Raw genomic sequence first — 21,382 nt, 5'->3', positions numbered from 1 at the left:
TGTTTTCAAGGAGTGGTGCTGTAATACCTTTTCATGTATACCCTATTTAATGCCTGTTATAATGCAACTAACTAATGACACTAACCCACATTATTTGTATTTGCTCAAAAACAGCATATCCTGCTCACAGCATTCCAAATGCTCAGATGGGTTGACATGGCCAGTTCCGGGGTACTCAGTCATGGAACAAGTCCAAAGTAACACAGAGCTATGAATGCTGTCTACAGTGTATGAGGTGGACAGAGTTGGTGACTTGATGGCATGTCACATATAATGATGGCTCTCAACATTGTTCATAACATCAACCACGGGTTTGTCTGGGATACAGACTGCCATGACATTTCTGGTGTACTGCTGACTGCTGCACAAACCACAAACACTAAATACACGCCTCTCATGTTGAAACAGTTGAAACAAAATACTTAATAACTACAAAAGAGCAAAAATACTCAATAACTACTTACTACAATCCTTATTTGTGATGTCTCTGTGTTTTGGGAACATCATTCATGATCAGAAATGAATAAATGCTGTTCTATGCTGTTATTTGTTTGCCACAAATAAGCCATACCAAGGTGTCTGGTACTATCAAGTCTTTCCCAGACACATAATATTTGGCTGACCAAAATTATAACAAGTTCTCACTCATTTTCTAGATCTAACCATCAAAATTGTCATTTCTTGATCAAGAACAGTTTTCATCCCTCAAATGTTGTTTGACTGGATGAAAACGTGTGATGATAAGGCAGATTCAAGGATAGACACCGCCCTTTCTAATAACCCCTCCAGCACCATGATGGGGTATAGTAAACATCACAAAAACAAGACAAAAATTGTAACACTCTTCATTTTATCAAGCTAGAACAAAGGTGTTTCCATGTGAATAAGATGGTTGATGACATGCACAAGTGATGAAGTTATTATTTCATGAAGTGGTATATTTCTAGTGTAAGTCAGCAACTGACATTCAGTGACTCTCTAACTGCACTGATGATAACACAACACAATATATAAAGACATTAAAAAGAGGAAGTAAGTTAGGATGGCCAGCCACACCAAACAAATTTCACTTTTAAGCCATATATGTTGTTCCAATACGGAAACCTTCGAACACACTTACATATATATAAGGCTCTGTGTGCCCATTCACAAGGAGTGCTCCAGAGCTTCTGATAAGTGAGAGTGATTTTAATTTTACACTGCTTTTAGCTATATTCCAGCAATATCACCCTTTGGTAAACCAAAAATGGGCCTGATATATTGTGCTCATGAGGAGAATTGAGCCCAGGTCTTTGGCAAATGCTTTACCCACTAGGATACCCCTTCATCCCATTCCTCGGGTGATTTGTATAACCTTGTGTAGTTGCTGCACAAGAAGTTAAGTAGTGTATGTGGAAATCTGATCTTTGTTGGTCATGATACTGCAGATGCAATTCTGGCATCGTGCAGGTCCAGTGAATTATCTAGATAATTTGTAATTTTATCTTGCAGATTATACACATTGACCGACTGGACATAACTTTTATGATGTAGATGTGGTGGTTGAAGATAGTTTTGGCTACTTGCAATTAGACTACTATCAGACGGCGTGAGTGAGTGAATAGGCGAGTACTCATTTAAAACATACTCAATGATATGTGTAAATGGGGTGAGGATCAACCACATGAATACTTACATGACCCAGATAACCACATTAATTAATTAATGCTAATTAATGCAAACGATGAAAATGTCAAAAATATGAAAACTAAAACTAAACCATCGATCAAAAGAAATAAATAGTGCCAAGTTTCCCATCAGAGACAAAATTTCAAACAAACGACACATTCTCTGAAATAAAACATGCTCACAAGATCAGAAACAAATGATGGATGAGAGTATGGCACAATTGTAAGTTTAAATAAACATCAACAAACAAATACAAAAACATCACAACAACACACTTCAATATCAACCATGTATGAATTGACAAGCTAAAATAATTTTTTTTTTTGAAAAGGCATTTAGAAGCGGGTGTGGTGATACAAATCTTATGAATAACAATTTCTTGATTTATTTTTCAAAACATTTCTGGGCTAGTTCCTGCCCTTTCTTCAGGTGAATAATGTCATATTATCACGAGGTTTAATGTCATAAAATCATATAAATTTGTCCTATTTTAAAATTAAAAGGTCTGGCTGCTACACGTGTAGACTGCTAGTGCCATTACTTTGACCACAGTGACAAGAAAAATGTGCATCAAAATAATGGCTGACTTTCACACCTCTTTGAATAGTATTTCACTTATCTTCCAGACTGTTGGCAAGATGTGGGAGAACAAGCCAGGCACTTATAACTCAGGTGAAACCCATAAACATGGCTATGTTGCTGACAAACCAAGAATCATCCTGAAACTGGGATTTGAACCTGCCATCAAGTGACAGTTTACAGCAATGCCTTAGTTAAATGGGCCACCACAACTTACCCTTACAATTGTGTTTTACAAGTAATAATGATGTCATCTCTGCTCCATGTATGTCTAACAACAGTTTCATCATCACTGCTTTAACATGCTCCAAGAACTTTAAGCACTTAATTTTCCCATACCACAAAACTAATTGATGGCAGTAATGCTATTCCAGTGTGGCAAGACAGTTTGTATGTGGTTGTCCTCAGTTAGTTTGCCATAGTAACAGAGAACAAGGCAGAGGAATACATTACAGTATTCACTCCATCAAACGCCCTGCTCACAATAATCATCCCCTTACCAACCCGTAGACCAGTCGGTAAGAAATATTTAGAAATACACATACAAAGACCAAAACTGAAAATGATATTTTGTGTATTTCACACATTCTTTACACAAACCAACAAAGTAATACTGCAGCCTATTATACCCAATGTATCCAAAGTTTCAGTTCCATCAAGATATGAGTTAGTTCCTTAGTTCTTCAATGTTTTAATGAAATTGAACTCGTGTATGGTTTTAGAATCATCTTCCTTTGTGAACTTTCTAAATGCTCAAAGAAATTATTATAGGGATTATGGCAGCTACTGGTCCTTACCTCTGAAGTGAGCGTGAGAGCATGTTACGAGAAATGTCTTATTCACCAAAGAGGAAACGCTTTGACAATTTTATGCCACAGTTAACTAGTTTGAGTACAATCATGAAGTTGAGCAAACTTCTTATGCATCACTGAAATATGAACATTACAAGCTCAGATGATTACTGGTCTGTCTGTCTGTGTGTGTGTGTGTGTGTGTGTGTGTGTGTGTGTGTGTGTGTGTGTGTGTGTGTGTGTGTGTGTGAGAGAGAGAGAGAGAGAGAGAAAGAGAGAGAGAATCCATCTAGTATTAACCATTCAGCTGCCAGCCTCTATTCCCCTTGATGGCAGGGCTGAAGCTTATACAGCTTCAATGTATCAATGGGAAACCAACTGCTAAAAGTCACAGAAAAGTTCGACAATGTAAGTACTTAAAAATAATTATTACTAAAAGTTTGTTTTTAAACTAAAAAAGAGTAAGTGCAAAATTATTTAGAGATCAATAAATCGAGTAAGATCACAGAACAGGCCTTCTTTGAAAACTTTAAGTGCTAATCAACTGCACTAATCTACTATACATCTGCTCATCATAGGATTATAATTTGTGGAGACCTTTATCTACATATTTGAAAAGTCAGAACATTACCATCAGTTGTCCCTTTACTGATGGTTAAATCTTCACGTAGATACGGACCCTGACACATCCCCCTTATTAGAGCATTCGTAGAAGAGATCAAACTGACAAGATAAAACCAATGTCATCTAAAACTCCACACTTTCACCAACACACCTGTGTAAACAGTCTTCCATTATTGCAAAAACGTAATGATTTAAAAGGTGATACACTTATTTCAGTTACGTTTTCAACAACCTCTCAGCAACATCAACAGCTCTTGGGCTTCGGCTTTCATTAGCCTGGTGGAAGTTAGTATCCTGACTATTCTAATTTTAAAAGTGCAGAGTTTAAATAAATGTCTTCTTGCTCAGTTAACAAAGGCTGCCATGAAGGGTACTTTTCTGTGTATACTTATGAAAGATTTCTTTTCTTCTGTCTTGTCAGCGTTTTGTGATGTTGAGTCTTGTTTTTCTTTGTAAAGTGTACTGATATCCTAGTGAAATAGTTCCATGAATGATGGAATTTTGCAGGCTGTAGAAACCCTCCAATGAAAGCAGATTGTCATGGTTCAGCATCATCCAACATGACAGTTACTGTCAATACAGTGAGTGTAGGCAGTGTGCCAGTGAGAAATTCACAGCACTGGAAGCCACACTGAAGCACCATCAACCTCAACAAGTCATATTCATCTCTTTTGAATGCACTGCTTTCAGCAACATTCCAGAATCACCGCACACGGGACAGAGGAAAAGGGTGCCACACACTAAACCCATGTGCGGGATCAAACCTAGGTCTTCACTAAGACAAAAGAATGTTGTCACCACTCAGTAATGTTTATGACAAATTCATGTGAGACTGATGGTTGATCTTCACATTTCACTGATTCTAAAACTGCTGTGATATTTCATTCCATGTACATAAAGACCAATCAAACAATTGCATATTATGGATTTCATCACAATGAAACTTTTCCTAAAAACAACATCATTTTCTCATGCCAACAGGTAAAATACAAATGGAAGAATTGACAAAAATGAACGTCCCCACACCAAACACCCAGTCAGTAATACTATTCATACATACATGAGAAAATACTGAACATGTTTATAACCTGAAAAAAATTGTCACAAATATTGTTTGCCAATGAGACAGAAACCACTGTTGAAAGAAAGCCACCATGTCACCTTAGAAGTGCATCACAACTGTTACCATGGTGATAGCTGCAGGTCCTTCATACATGTCCTAAGTCATGTCCCGACTCTTCCATGAGATCATGTCTGTGACTAGTTCAATACTCCCACGAGTCAAGAAGTTATGTTTCACTACTGTTTTCAGAACCGTGGCGCTTTTCCATTACTTCTGAGAGACGTTGAGCAAGTGCGTCTATGTATGGTCCTGACAAGTGTCTTTCATGTCCTAATTTGCGAGCTACACTCTCAGGACTATCAGTCTGAAAATGAAGAGAAATAGGTGATTGTTGGTGTCACTGCATAGACAGATCTTAAACTCAAAGGGTAGACATGATCTGGAAATGTTGCAACCTAAGCAATTACTGACCTTGAAAAAAGGAAAATATTTCTGCTCAATCAATTTACTTTGCTACATTTTTTCTATATATTGCCAAAATAACATATATGTGACAAACATCAATGAATTAAGGCAAGCAAGATTGGTGCTTGACAAACAGACCTTTTGGCTGAAAACGTTAATAACAATTTAATGCCAAATATGTTCCACAAAACTACTGATCTATTTGAATATACATCAGGGAATCTGATCTTGCGCTTTTGAACACTTTAAGAATTTAAAAAATTATCCACAGTCATACCGAATATATTTTTCTTTTGTATATATGTCCATCTTTGTCTTCATATTCAAGCATGAATAACTCTTCTCTTTCTTCTTGATCATCTGAGGAAAAACAGACAAGTCTCCATTAGTGAACAGTTCCCATGGGTATTCAAGTTTGGACCAGACAATAGAGTGATTGACATCATGAGCATCGGTCTATGCAATGGGGAGGTGATGACATACATCTACCTTGTCATCATCCTGATCATTTGATCCTAGTAGTCCCATCTTACAATGAGCATGAGTTGCTGAAAACCAATTCTAATCCACATCTTTATGGGTCAGTGGTATTCATGTATGTTTTAATACATAAAGATTGACAGAAAATGTTAACAATGCATCACAAAGGACAAACCATCAAGCTCACTTGAACTGAAACGTAAATTAACAGTGTACACAAACAATATCCACTGCAATTTCAGGTGAATGCAAAAGAGAAAGGATCTTGGAATGAATATATTCAGTGACGAATCTATAAAAGATGCTTATTATGACATTTCAAAAGAGCAATACAATCTGTTGGATTGCATCCAATCACGAATCCTGAACACTCGGAACATGATTGAAAGGGCTGTACTCGAACAGAGGTTACGAGGGAAGATATGATTTGACAATGTTTGAGTAGCCTCTGTGGGAAGAGAATGGGTCAGACCAGATATTGTCAGATTTTCAAGATTCATTTCTTTCTTTTGACATACATGATATCAACGTCCATGATAATCATAAGTCATCACAAAAAATTATTTGCTGTGGCTGCTGTCAAGGGATTGCCATTTTAATATACTAGACTCACACATTTCTTTACCTAGAGCCTCAATGACCTTCAATTTATTTTTTTATATTGATAAAAAAAGATCTTCTACCTAGACCAAAAGAAATGTGCTAGACTCTGTCTTTGGACCAGAGGCTATAATCACGGAATCATGTCTAAGGTGTTCCACTATCTAGTATAATTGATCTTATTGCTGGATATGAACATGATGAAAATAAGAATATATATATGGTAGCATGGGAAGAGAACAGCAAAGAAAATTTCTCTGATGTAACTTCATCAAATTGTTTTGACAGTCAGTTATTTTACAGTGAAAACACAGAATCAACTTTAGGTAGAAATCAGTTTTTGTGCTCAAATCTATCACCACATGCAAATAGAGAGATGAGAACCCAAACAAAAACACTGTTGCATTCTGTTATCTCATACATGTAAGTTCTGGGAAATTTCATCTAATTTTTAAGGCCATTTTGCCAAGTATCTGTAAAGGCTGAACATAGTATGCATAGTGTTTCAGTACAATTGAAGGGTAAGGATTACCCGCGTAAAACGTGTCCTGTTTTTCCTGTCTTCCTCTTCTGTTCCTTGAAAAAGGTGGGATGTATGTGCGGGCATCTGGTTTTACTTTCCTGTGCCTCTCAGTATGTTTACCTCTCTCTTGGCCTTCAACCTTTGCTTTTACTTCTCTGTCATAGTTGTCCCTATGGAGACAGGATCAAACCAATACAAGGCAGCGGAAATGAGAGACAGTGAGGCAAATGCGCCTAGATCACCACCAAACAGGGAAGTCTCTACACAGTCTTTGACCAAAGATGATGATGCGAACCTTTTTGAAGTTGGAAAACTAGTGCCTCACTGATACTACTAGATAATAAATACCCCTTGCATTTCAAACAAGTATTTGGATATCATCTCTGATCTGAAGGTTACAAAAAATAAAAGTATGTGATCTTTAACGCACATAGAAAAAGTAAAGCCTTCCCACATGCTAAATTGAGACAAATAAATAAGTTTAAAACACAAGCTGTTTTACACTGCAGCTCTATGATGAATAATCTCTCAGAAAAAATAACATTATATCTTGCCAAAAATAATTAAAAAAATTGCAGTAAAAAAATGGCTAGTTTTCACTGAATTTTCACACATTCTTCTCAAAATTGACAATTTCGAATTTTCTTTTCACATTTCTGCAACTGGCGTAATACTTTCTATAAGAGTACTTAATATTTTAAATCATTTAGTTTTTGTGCTACATTCAGAACCCTGTGATCCCCTCTCATCCTGCATAAGCAGTCACTTGTGCACTCAGTGGGGACCTGTCTCGCATAAAAGTTACCATCTCTACTGGTTAATGTGTGGCTTGGGGTTTGAACAAGTTACCCTAACAATTTGATAAGTGTAGAGGGAGATACAACTGCTAGGCTCTTAGGGGTAGACATGGTAGAGTCTGAAGATGAGCAATGGTGAGTGGATTGTAAAAATCCATATTTTGAGTCTGTTTATAGCCGGTTTAACAACTTCAAATGAAGTGTATACTGTAGTAACAACATGTTGAGCAGGTGTAAACGTAGTAGGTCAGAAAACCTAAAATGCCAATCTTTCAAGGCAGTTGAACATGCAGATAAAGAAGGTGTAGGTTGACACATTCCTTAAACAAAATCAAAACTCCAGCAAATGATGACTTCTTTACTGGAAATTACTATTATTCCTACCGATCAAGTTGGTTCCTTATGATACTTTTCATAAAGCCATGCCTCATGTCCAGTTTTCTGTTTGCAGATGACATTTTTCAACATGGTTTGGTTGAAAAATGCTGACAACTATGAAATTGTTGTTTTCATTTCTGTCATTTTGGGGATTCCCGTGAACTACGTCACGGATAGTGAATAAAATGCCTTTCGACACCGGATAATATATATCCGTTCCACACCAATATTCATCGCAGTTAATACACCTTCGTACGTCCAAATGCCTTCAGCATTGTTTAGATTGAGACGAAAGCAAATATATGTTGTTATTAATGATGTCAGAATTTAAAACAGAATTTTGAGATTAAAACATGGAAAAGCAATCCAATACTTGTGAGAACCAGCTCTCCGTAATTTACTCCGCCTACCATAACCGGAAATGACGAATATCACACCGGGTGAAAATGGCGGAGGTTTCGATACAGCAACGATCTGAAAAATCCTTCAAAGCGAAGAAACGAGTCGTCGACGTAGATGATGATGATGACATTGGTATGTTTCCTTGGGTAAACAAATATTTAACCTCCTACTAGATCTCAAACTGAATTGCGGATTTATTTTTATTTATCGACATGTGAACAGTGGATCCACATGTCTGCCATTTAGTCATTCACTGTGTGTCTGCTCAGTCCTGTGCGTGCAGCGACTTTTCTTATGTGCTAAAACATTGCCCTCATTCTCCAGAAAACACTTCCACGTTGAATATTTATATCTCTGGTCATTAGTGTAATGTCCAACACATTTGTGTCTTCATTACGACTAGATCTGAAAGTGTGTGTACAGGTGATTGCTAGTTCTGACTTATTTTATGATACAATTACAAAAAAGAGTTCCTTCCGTTCCCCCGTATTCTTTCCTCCGCAGATTAACAGAGGTAACACTAAGTGGTTCAAACGTATATACTGTTCGTAATTTGGGGGCTTTTAGCATGTTTAGTGTATTATGTGAGTCCTCTAGTAATTGTTGTGTTAGGTATTGTGAATAAGTCTATTAAATGTCAATTCATAAATATTATTTGGGATGGGGGAACAGGAGGAACTTTTACCCAATTACACTTGGTGTGAGTGATTGTAGTTTTATGCCACACTCAGCAGTATTCCAATTATATGGTGTCGGTCTGTAAATCATCGAGTCTGGACCAGACAATCCAGTAATCAACATCATGAGCATCGATCAGCGCAATTGGCAACTGATGGCATGTGTCAACCAAGTCAGCGAGTCTGACCACCTGATCCCGTTAGTTGCTTCTTACCTGATTACGACAAGCATAGTTGCCTTTTATGGCAATCATGGGTTACTGAAGGCCTATTCTACCCCGGGACCTTCACAGGTCAATTACACTTGGTAATTTTAATGTCACACAAGAATCAAAACAGTAAAATTATGCTGAGTTTGACAGGAAACACAGTTGAAATTGTTGTAGTGATTATCTGTTTAATGCGTAAACAGAGCCCTGAATTTCCAATGAAACAGTTAACCATGTTAACCATAAACACGCCTTGCAATTTATGCAAATGACAAGTTTTCACTTTAAACAAAATCAAGTCTAATTTGCATGCTGGGCTAATCAGCTGAATAATTAATCTTAAATGTATATTTTTTGTAAGACTTCAGAATAAGGAACACAATTCCTAACACACAATACTGTGGGGTGAATCATTCTATTCGGACAATTGTACCTTGAACATGTTGAAGTGCTTGCACTGTGGATAATGTAGATGTTTAGAATATTTTGACAGGTATAAAATTAATCTGACTGATTTAATACTCTTTCAGTGAGTGTGTTTATTATTACGCCACACTCAGCAATACTCCAGCTATGTGGTGGGGCTCTGTAAATAATCAGGTCTGGACCAGACAGTCCCGTGATCATCAGTATGAGCATTATCTGCAGAATGGGGAACTGACCTTGTCAGCCAAGTCAGCGAGCCTGATCTGAGTGACCACACAATCCTGTTAGTCACCTCTTACAAGCATAGTCACTTGTGGCAAGCATGGGCTGCTAAAGACTATTCTATCACAGATCTTCACGAGTCTCGTTCAGTGAGATGAGAAACTGGTTCAAGAAAATTCAAATCATGATTACCCTACTATTACTAATGCGTTAATACATGTATTTTGTAAATTCTGAAGAGGTATGCCAGAATATATACTTTGTGTTTGGTTTGTTTCATGAATTGTTGACTGAATACAATGGTTATTTTACCCTATTTACGTGCCAATTGCACTTAGTTGTAATCCCAGATGAATCCTTGGTTATGGAGCATCCAGAGTCTAAAAACTGTTTTCAACCCCTGTCATCATCATAAATAATAACTAGGATACTTAATGTACTGTTTTTTATGTTTAAATAAATGAACAGGCATTATGACCTGTAAATCCTAAACAAATAGCAACACATTTTTATCATGTTTACATAACAAGTTGTAATCAGTAGCTGATATTTTGAAATATGTCAAGCTTTGAAGTTTGTTATTTCAGTTAAAACTTTTGTTTCAGCAGTTATTGTCTGTAACAGAAATATGTGTGATGCTTAGAGAGGATGTACCAGATGTATAGTGGCCAGATTTGTGAAATATGAAATGTTTCAGTATATTTTCTTCATCCCCTATTCATGTTATTTATTTCCGTTACAGTCCCTGTGAAGGAGCCCAAAATTGATAAAAGTAGATCTTGTCCCTATCTGGATACCATCAACAGGTATGTCCTTATTTTAGTACTAATCATTATGACGTTTATATCTATGCCTTTTTTTATGTTAACACTGTTCAGGATTTTAATTTTAAGACTATGTTACATACATACATGATCTGATTATTAGAGACTATCATATGTCATTCAGGTTATATATCTTACTTGCTTCCCATACCCACACTTGAATATATGGGGCTGATGCAGGGTTAAACATGGAAAATGCATTCTTAAAAGTGTTTTATAATCTAAAAGTGTTTTATAATTTATCATAAGAACAAACAGTGAAATTATCTGGCTATCAAATACAATACATACCACTAATTTTGTGGCACCTCAGTTAAAATAACAATCCAATGATACTGACATTAAATATTAAAAAAAAGTAATATTCTCATATTTCAGATCATTGTTGGACTTTGATTTTGAGAAGTTATGTTCTGTGTCCTTGTCCCACATCAATGTCTATGCCTGTCTGGTCTGTGGCAAGTACTTCCAAGGTAGGTAACTGTACATGATATTTAACACAGTCTGATTACGTTTTATAACCACTTATCCCAAATATGCAATAGATTACTTGACTTTGACTAATGTAGTTGCACCTTCTTTTGTTAAAACCTAAATGAAAGTTTTCTGCCTGTCTATCCTGCTGTGATCTGTGATCAGACACTCCTCTTACACAAGACTATGTTAATGGTTTCCGGTAAGATCTGAACTTCCACAAGCAGTGTCAGTTTATGATTTTATATAGGATTGGTTCAGATGTTTATGTGGACTGGAAATTAGTGAATGTAATATGGATTGTGCTGACACTTTTCCAGTTGAATAACTTTCATCATGAAAATGAATGCTTTAATGACACCTGTGTATCCTTGTCCAGGCCGTGGACCCAACACTCATGCCTACATCCACAGTGTGTTTGAGGGCCATCATGTCTTCCTCAACCTTCAGACGCAGAAGTTCTACTGTCTCCCTGACAACTACGAGATTATTGACTCGTCACTTGAAGATATTATTGTGAGTAACAGGCCTTTGTGATGTAACACTGCTTCAGAAACAGATTCATGAATGTTACCGTTAGCCATTGATTAATACAGTGCACTGTCTAATTTGGTCTCTTTCTAGCTTGGATTTCTCTGAAAATCGGTCTGAGATTATGGTCCCGAATTCAGTACTATATATCATCATTAAGTCATCTCTCTATTATCAGGACTCTCTCTATTTCGGATCTCGGACTGAAGTCTCAGCCCGATACAGACTAACTTACTATGAAAACAAACCCTATAATCCTAACTGAGTATCATTGACAGCCAGCCAATTAGCAGTAAACTCGGCCTGACGGACTAACTTACTATGAAAACAAACACTATAATCCTGACTGAGTATAACTGACAGCGGTACTTAGCGCCACTTAAATTGATTATATTTGCAAATGACATTAACCCAGGATATTACTGAGATAATGATGTCAACTCAGCGTCACTCTTGACACCTGTTAAAAGACTTGAAGCATCTGACATGAACATTACATGCCAAAATGGTGGACCAACCAATGAAACGGTGTCAAATTAAGCTGTTGCTTGGCACAAAGATAAAGTTGATTGAAGATTCCGAAACTCTTACTAAACCCCTTCAGAAAGACTTGGCCGAAAAATACAAGATAAGTAAGCAAACTGTATCAGATACAGATAACACCTGCTTATCAGTGTCGCACATCTTGAGTCTGTCACTGAAAATATGGTCAGCAAACAAACCATGACGAGTTCTCAATCCTTCCTGACAGATTTCTTTAAGTACTATGTCAATAAAAAGAAATAAATTCTTTATCTATGTTCCTGTTGTATGTGTGATATGTGTACATGTATCTGTCAAGGTAAGTGACTCCAACTTTTTAATCCAATACTCTACTTTCTTGACTGTGTGTGTGTGTGTGTGTGTGTGTGTGTGTCTGTGTCTGTGTCTGTGTCTGTGTCTGTGTCTGTGTGTCTGGAGAGAGAGAGAGAGAAAGAGAGAGAGGAGGGATAGTCCTTTATTTAAGTATGTTTGTGTCCTTTGCTGTTGAACCATGAAGATACAGGTTAGAACTGGTCTTTAGCAACCCATGCTTCTTGTGAGAGGAGATTATTAGGATCAAGTGGTCAGGCTTGCTGAACTGGTTGACACGTCACCATATCCCTATTGCGTTGATGCTCATGATGTTGACCACTAATTATTTATAGGCTGCCACCATTTGGCTGCAATGTTGCTAACTGTAGCTTAAAATTAAATTCACTCTCTTGTTATGATGATGCAGAAAACGTTTTCAAATGTTACTAGAACATACATTGGGATCAGTGCACAAGGAATGAGAGTATGTCAGATTCTCATGTTTTTCCCTTACAGTATGTCCTGAACCCAACATTCACAGACCTTGATATCAAGAGACTTGACAAGAACCCCAAGATGTCCAGGGCCTATGATGGCACTACATACTTACCAGGTAGGCATTATATATTAATTGGTGAATAGTTACAGAGCTGTTCTTGCAAGATAGGCAATGAAAATAGGAAGGATTAGTAATGTCAAGAGTGAATTGCTTTACAGTACTGAATGCAATGTGAATGACTTCTAATGGTATTTTATCAACAGTGTATATACAGTAAATGTGCTGATTTATGTTTGAAAAAGTACTCAAAGTTAAAGATTTTTTTGTGCATATTAAATGACTTGTTTTAGGTTTCATTGGTATCTTTCATGTGTTGGTATTTGGAGATAATGTTTTATTTGTAATGAAATTTCCAATCAAGAGATCAATGATACATCTTACTGGTGATAATACTGCTCAAAGGAAATTATGTTGTTTCATATTGCCATAGTATAATTAATCTGTCTTGTCATACTATTGGTTGTAGTATCAAAGAGTTTTGTGTTCATCAACTTCTCTTTTGTAGTATACATATAGGTGAGGTGTTTGTTGCTTTTTGCCACTTGTTGTTAACTTGAGATTATGTTGTTAATCTTTATGTTGTGTTTGTCAGGTATTGTTGGTCTGAACAACATCAAAGCCAACGATTACTGCAATGTGGTACTGCAGGTATGTTGTCATAGTATTTCATGTGAGTAGTTGCCTTGGGTGAAGTCCATGTATACATAATTACAATGATCCTCCTTCATCAATGCTTGTTGTTACGTGAGATGCATTCCACATACTGGTAAGTGTTATCATATTTCCGGTACTTAACAGACCCCTCATATGTCATGAACAAAGATCTGGGTGGTAGAGACATTTTATTTTTCCTTATCCTGACCCATGCTTATTATGCTTGTCTCCCTCTTCTATTCAAACATAGTGGAACACTTGAATCCCTTGAAGTTCCCTCCATTGAAGAGGATGTAAAATCAACACTCACCCACAAGAAGCCTCCCTTTAGCATGTTTAACCCATGGTTTGGCAGTCACGTGACTGGCCATTCTTGTCACTGTCTTGGCACCTCGGTCCTGATATGGCACCATATCCTTTTACTTTCTGGCCTTAAAGGATCTTAATTTCAGCTGTCAGTGTTGGTGGTTCAAAGTAACAGGACATTGTGTCCTGTAAGTTCGGACGTCTGTCTGACCACAGAAAATTCACAGGACCCACAGAATAAAATTAAACACACATTTCAGATTTGACATTTCTCATAATTGGCACTGAAATTATAAACATTCTATAATGACAAACGTTATAAACATAGATTTGTAAACAGTGAACAAGTGTCACATGCCACAAATAACAACTTCAGACAAAGACATTGTAATATATTCAGTCAGACACTGGGGCCAGCAGGTTGGGGGCTTCTGTCTGACCATTTGCAAATGTGCCAGATTAGACAGTCAGACACTATTCGTGAAGACTCAGCTGTATCCAGTTTTTGATCTGTATGTTTACATTATGTAGCAGAATTATTACCAAACTACATATTTTATATGTAATTTGGTTTGTATTTCATCATTGTATGTTTGGTAACATTTGATGAAAACATCCTTAGGCTGTAAATATGGCTTGTCTGTTGTTGATTGACATGTATATTGTCCTCCTTGCACTATGGTTTGCTCGTTCAACTCTTGTTGTATACTTTGATACGTATAAAATATCAATTTTAATCAGAAAATTACACATTTCAAGGTTTATGCCAATGCTTACTTATTTGCTGATAACAGTTTCACATGCTTCTGCAGTGTTAATGTTAAGTATCAGGGTCATATTTGTCATGTTCTCTGTTCCCTGGTATGACCATTTCACACAGTTCATGATTGTCTGCTTTTATTGACTTTAGTCATATGGAAAACTAATTTATGTACATAAAATTTAATATTTAAGTCTGACTATAGCGAATTTCTAGTTGTTCGAAGTTGCGGCATGGTTCAGTTTGTAGGTCATTATGTATACACTAGGTTAGCAGTTTGTCACTTACAAAGGGAGGTAACTCTGACAGAAAACATCTTTGATGCAGCTATAAAATGAATAAGATGATTTCTTTTCATTGACAGTAATGTGTGTATTTTTTATTGTCATCATGCATGATTCTGATGATTATGAAGATCCTGACATTGTTTTTTGCCTACCCCATGTTTCGGTTAAGGTAACGCTGATATATTTCTTCCTCCAGGCCTTGTCCCATGTGGTTCCACTGAGGAACTACTTCCTACAGGAGGCCAGCTACAAGAAGATCAAGCGTCCTCCCGGAGACCAGGCTTTTCTGCTTGTACAGAGGTTTGGGGAGTTGCTGCGGAAACTGTGGAATCCCAGAAACTTCAAGGCCCATGTCAGTCCCCATGAGATGCTTCAGGCTGTAGTGTTGTGTAGTAAGAAGCGCTTCCAGATCACTGAACAAGGTTTGTTTGTTGCTGTAGTGTCTTGTACATCAGGTACACTAGCCCCTGTCTGATAGATAGTTTCAGTGGACATTAGTTTATGTAATACATTTGGGAAAGTCAAAGCTTCCTTGACATACTTTAACATTTTAAAATTGTAGGCATTTCCAGATTCCAGTAGTGTTGGAAAAAATCTCAATGTATGTTAGTCTGAAACTAAACTTGGATGAGTTTATGTGACAGAAACGTTTACTGAAACTCAGGGATTTAGAACTGGTGACCTTGACCTCAGTCAGTGTCCTTCCCACTAGTCCTATGGTGGTGTGCATGGCAGTACTGTAGTGTGTAGTGCTGCTGACCTGCTGATACTGTAAGTCCCTCTCAGCTCCTCGAACCATTAACATATGGTAGAACAACACAATCAATTTTGAATTGTGAATGGTAGAAAGATTTTTGGAGCTCCATGTAAGATGTGTAGTTACTTAAATTAACCAATGTAACCAGCAGCCAGCTGAATCTTGGACGTGCCAGTCATAATTTCAGGAAGCTACATTTGATGTAATTTCTTAGAAGCTTGGCATTTTTGTCCTTATAACACAGATAGTAATTGTATTTATGTTTGATTAATTGTGTCTTCAGTCACTGTTACTGGGATGGTATAGATCCCAACTCAAAAGACTTTTAGTTTTGCAGTGAACTGCACTGGTGGTAAATTTGTTCATGTTATAAAGGAAAGTGCTATGTCGAATTGTAGGTGACCCTGTTGACTTCTTGTCCTGGCTGCTGAATGCTCTCCACACTGCAATGAACGGAACCCGAAAGTTGAACAGCAGCATCATCAATAAAACGTTTCGGGGCAAGATGAGAGTCTACTCTAGGAAGATGCCACCAATCGACATGGTGAGAGCAACCAAGTTTATGGTCACAGTTGCTTCAAGGCAGCAGACATAGACATCATAATGCATGCGTATATTTTCAAGATTTCTAGATGGCATTTTAGGAGAGGAAAATAGAAACTGAACAGGTCCATTGGTCAAAATGGTTCAGAATTTATTATCTTCTTCGTCTCACCATCTTCGAAGATACATTCTTGCACATGGTTTGGTACCTACAGGGATATATTTTAGGGTTAGAACAAAATTTGCACACACAGGTGAATTTCAAAAAAAATGTTCAAAAGCTGCATTGGTGTATTGAAATTGCTCATCCTCTCTCGCTGTTTTTTACAGTGTGTAGAAAATGAATGATGCATATCGGTAGATAGATGCAGTGGTGTGTTCTATTCCTCTCTGTGAGGTTAGCTTTTAGATAGCACTGGAAGTCTGTATAGCAGTAAAGATCAGTAGTCTTGTGATGAAGGACCTTTGATTTACTTCCCTCACAAAACCATCACAGTGGTTGGATAGCCTGGTGGTGAAAGTTAGGAGACAACACTGGCACAATTTCTGGTGTCTCCTGCCATGATATTGCTGGAATATTGCTTAACACAGCGTAAAACCAAACTCACTCACTCACCCACTTACACCATCATTCTTTTTGCTTTTTGCAGAAAGAAGAGGAAAAGGAGGCATTGATGCTCACAGAGGATTACATGGGTATGTACAGAAATGCGTACTGTATTTGGATGATCACTTGGAGAGTTTAGGTATGATGGAGCTTGATCTAGAGGAGGAGGCAGTTTTAGTATGATCAACTTGTGTACCTGTTCTTATTATATCAACTGGAATATAATCAATTAATCAATCCTTTTCACTTCCTCTTCAAATGGTTGGTGCCCTAGTTGTAGATATATGTTGCTCTGAAGGATCCCTGGAAAGGGTACATAAGTGTGGCCATGTGTGAAGCCATTTTCTGTTTAGAAAACTGCTTAAAATTAACCCACTCCCACCACTTTGATAGTAGTAGTTAAGATATGAAAGTTTCATAGTGGTGTCACAATTTGCTGTGGAGAGTTATGTCCTCTTGACCGTGTCAGGATATCTGCTTTTTGGTTAAATTTGGTGTACCCTACCTGATCTTTAAGAGAAATGAAGCTGCTTTACACAAGACTCTTTCTCACTTATCCTCTTCCTGTAGAGACAATGGAAGAATTGCCGTGGTTGTACCTAACCTGTGACTTGCCATCACCGCCGCTGTATCCAGATGAGTTGAAGGAGAACATCATCCCTCAAGTGCCATTTGCTACCATCTTGTCCAAGTTCAATGGCGTGTCGGAAAAGGAGTACAAGACCCACAAAGACAGCACCATGAAGAGATTTGAGTTGACCAGACTGCCCCCATATATCATCATATATATCAAGGTGAGGTTCTGTATCTGTATTGAAACACCCCATATATCATCATATATTTCAGTGTGAGGTTCTGTAATGTTGAAATGCCCCATATAGCATCATATATATCAAGAGGAAGGTCTGTAACTATGTGGAAACACTCCATATATCATCATATATATCAAGGTGAGGTTCTGTACCTATGTTGAAACACCCCATATATCACCATATATATCAAGGTGAGGTTCTGTACCTATGTTGAAACAGTCTCCAGTGCTTGTTGCAACAGTGACTTTGGTCAGCATGGTTCTGAGTTGCAGGTAGTTGGTATTCACACCTGGGACATCCTGTATAAGGCTATGGTAACACAGTCTGCAGGATAATGTTTGCTCAATCAGCTGCTTTCTTTCACTTTTACACATTAATAATACTTTTTGTTTCATTTGCAGAGATTTACGAAGAATTATTTCGTAAGAGAAAAGAATCCCACTATTGTGAATTTTCCTATCAAGTAAGTTTACTCTTCACTTTCATTTTTAATTTTACCAAATTATAATGTCTCACACTTAGGATATCAGTTACAATTATATCTGTCTGTGATGTATTGATATCAAGGAATATGCAGCACTTTTTGTCCAATAAAAATATCATAACTACAAGATCCATAAACATATCATAACTACAAGATACATAAACGTATCATAACTACAAGATACATAAACGTATCATAACTACAAGATACATACGTAAACTAGTCTAAACAAATACATTCTCAGATATCCGATGACTATCATGATCTGACATAAAGTCATGACATTGATGTAAATTATGAAAGGAACTTGTGCACATAGTCTTGTAGTACCCACTAGTAGTCTTGAAGTTAAGCCCAGGAAAGCATGACAAAGTACACATAAGACAAGGATGAGTGATGTGGTGTAAATATAGTATAAGAAAATATAGCAGTGATGTTTCAAGATCAGTGTTCAGAAAAGTACGGGTTAGTTAGACACAAATTTGAATTTCGACATTCACTTGGTGCAAGTAGACATAAATGTAGCACCCGTTAGTCATTACTAGGTAGAAGTCGTCATGTTTGTGCCGGATTTTCACCAAAAAATCAATAGTATGAAAACACAATATAAAAATCATTTGTGTATATTCTTTTCAGATGTCTTTCTGGATATCACTTTTTTAAAAGACATAATTTTAAAATTTGATTGTAAAAGTGCATAGCATAGGTATCTTTGAACTTGAGTTTAGTAACATCAGAAGTTATAATCCCATGATTCTTGTGAACGTTTATCATGCAAGTCATGTACTGATGTGCTTGTTTCAACAGGAACATAGACTTTGGAGACATGTTGTCAGCTGAGGTGAGGGCCCAGCACAAGCACACATCGTATGATCTTGTAGCCAATGTTGTCCATGACGGAGAGCCTGGAGCCGGCAAGGGCACATACAGGGGACACATACTTCACAAGGTAACACATTCAACTGGCTACAGCTGTAGGGTAGCACCTTGTCTTAATCTTGGTGTGCATTTCAGGATTATTGCTCAGAGATGACTAAGCTGGAGATTTAGGGATTCAACATGTCATCATTGTCTAACAGAGTGAACCATTCATTTGAGCTTTCAGTGACAATCCATATTTCCAAGTCTCTGTGACAGTGTAGTGTTTAGAAACATTCACTACGTCAATGTGAAATGCCTGTCACTGTGTTTATGTGGTTGTCATGAACCCTGTATAATGTATACATAACAATGTTTTATGCGATTGGATGATTGTTCACTAGAATAGTTCTGTACCACCTACTTTATGCCTGAAGTATAGCGGCTGCTTTCTCAGGGAGACATGGCTGAATGGTCACTGTTACACTAGGCCCATTGGGCAGTGATAGCTTTCAGCAGGATTGCTAAGGTTCCATGTTAAAGCAGTGTCCAACATGGCCTTTCCACCACATAAACTCAGCATTTCACCAATAGGGAAGCCTATTTCTGGTGTTCGCCACAGTGATATTGCTGAATTATTGCTGAATATTGCGCAAAGCCAACTCACTCACTCACTGTATTTCTGACCCTGAAGATTGCTATATTGCAGGGTTCTGGGAAGTGGTACGAGCTCCAGGATCTCCACGTGGCAGACATCCTTCCTCAGATGATCACGCTGTCAGAGAGTTACATCCAGGTGAGAAAGGACAATTCTGTATGCTTTGTTGTTGATATTGTTTTTGTTGTGACCAGTCTGTTAAAGTTTAGATTTGAGGGTTCAAGATGGTTGTTTTCATTTTTCAGATTTTTGAGGTTCGTCGAGATATTGTGAACCCTTCCTACAGTGATGGACCAAAAAACATGGAAACAGAGACATCTGATGGTACAAAGGAAAAACCAAATGAGTCATGATGAATGCTTGATTCTGTAAGAGTGGAAGTTCTGTATGGCAGTGTTCTCACTAGTCTAGGGACATGACCGTGTTTGTACTAGTTTGAGAATACAAGTGAAGACTTGAAAAACAAGGAAACACTGCAACTAGAAGTCAATAACATTGTTGACAATACTGATCAGATTGTCAACATGATTCACAATGTTGTGGACAATTTGGGAAGTGTTGTCTAACAAACACTAGAACAGATTGTTTTGCTGTTGGCTGATAGAAGATACCAGTAAGCAGGTTCATGTTCAAGAATTTGATTATCTAACATATAAGTGTGAGGGTTCTCAAGACTATGGCCCTCATCTCACCACATCACAGAAAAAGATTTCATGAAACCAAAAAGGTCTTTACTGTCTTAGTTATGTTTTCATTTCTGACCTTAGCTGAGGAGGGATTGCATCTTTCTGAAATGCTACGTTTCTGACCTTAGCTACTTTAAAGCATTGTTAAAAACCATGTGTCTCTTTCATTTATGAAACTGTGTTCAGATAAAAATGTGCATCTGTGACGAATGTAAATTTGGGATTGTATTGTAGCAGACTGTTGCTATATTGTACCTTGTTATAGTTGTAGACTTGTTTTCTGAATGTGGACATATAATGATGGCCAAACAAGGAAATTGTACACTGTATGATAATCTTATAATACAAGTTTATCCAACTAGCCTTATAGTCATTGTTTTTTAATGGTTACAATAAGACCCCGGAAACCTGTATGTGACACACAGGGTAACCACCTAGATAGGTGGTCATACTTGGTGTATTGGTTTTATTGTGTATCATTACAACCTGATGACGTAGATACCATGTTTGTATTGTTCTGGGGAAAAGTGACAAAGTAGGATGGAGTCAACAGGAAGTTTGGCAATCCACTTATAAACTTCACTCTATGGTCTCTCCAGTTTCTCCTTTTACTGAGTAAATCTCTTCGCTTTCCCGGCCATTCTCCAAGAAATCCTGGGGATTTTCTAAAGAATTGCCAGCATCACAGGGATTTTCTACAGAATTGCCTGCAGTCTTTGGATTCAGGAATAGCCCTTGACTTCGAAGATGATGTAACTTTGTCTTGCTATTACTCAATATGATCGATCGTAAGATGTCACATTCAATATATTACACTGATGCCCGATTTTGATCCTGTAAACTT

At 37.4% G+C, this 21,382-nt stretch overlaps 2 protein-coding genes across 2 annotated transcripts; one reads left to right on the top strand and one right to left on the bottom strand.

Annotated features, from left to right (window-relative positions):
• Positions 1 to 829: 829 nt before the first annotated feature.
• On the bottom strand, positions 830 to 8,146 carry LOC137285121 (UPF0561 protein C2orf68 homolog). The gene is made up of 4 exons (XM_067817341.1): positions 7,975 to 8,146; positions 6,803 to 6,963; positions 5,468 to 5,550; positions 830 to 5,089 (listed from the first exon to the last, which is right to left on the bottom strand). The coding sequence occupies exons 1-4, from the start codon at positions 8,046 to 8,048 to the stop codon at positions 4,952 to 4,954; spliced, it is 456 nt and encodes a 151-aa protein (XP_067673442.1). The 5' UTR covers positions 8,049 to 8,146; the 3' UTR covers positions 830 to 4,951.
• Positions 8,147 to 8,379: 233 nt separating this feature from the next.
• LOC137285120 (ubiquitin carboxyl-terminal hydrolase 39-like) lies at positions 8,380 to 20,901 on the top strand. The gene is made up of 14 exons (XM_067817340.1): positions 8,380 to 8,502; positions 10,647 to 10,710; positions 11,107 to 11,201; positions 11,582 to 11,718; positions 13,084 to 13,180; positions 13,719 to 13,774; positions 15,330 to 15,555; positions 16,289 to 16,434; positions 17,084 to 17,129; positions 17,611 to 17,834; positions 18,254 to 18,315; positions 19,144 to 19,285; positions 19,904 to 19,990; positions 20,098 to 20,901. Exons 1-14 carry the CDS (start codon positions 8,415 to 8,417, stop codon positions 20,203 to 20,205), a joined length of 1,578 nt encoding a protein of 525 aa, XP_067673441.1. The 5' UTR covers positions 8,380 to 8,414; the 3' UTR covers positions 20,206 to 20,901.
• The last annotated feature ends 481 nt before the right edge of the window (positions 20,902 to 21,382 follow it).

Source organism: Haliotis asinina, chromosome 5 (assembly GCF_037392515.1).
Source record: "Haliotis asinina isolate JCU_RB_2024 chromosome 5, JCU_Hal_asi_v2, whole genome shotgun sequence".
Lineage (NCBI taxonomy): Eukaryota > Metazoa > Mollusca > Gastropoda > Lepetellida > Haliotidae > Haliotis > Haliotis asinina.
Note: the sequence above shows the minus strand (reverse complement) of the source record. Positions and strands in the feature narration are given on the sequence as shown.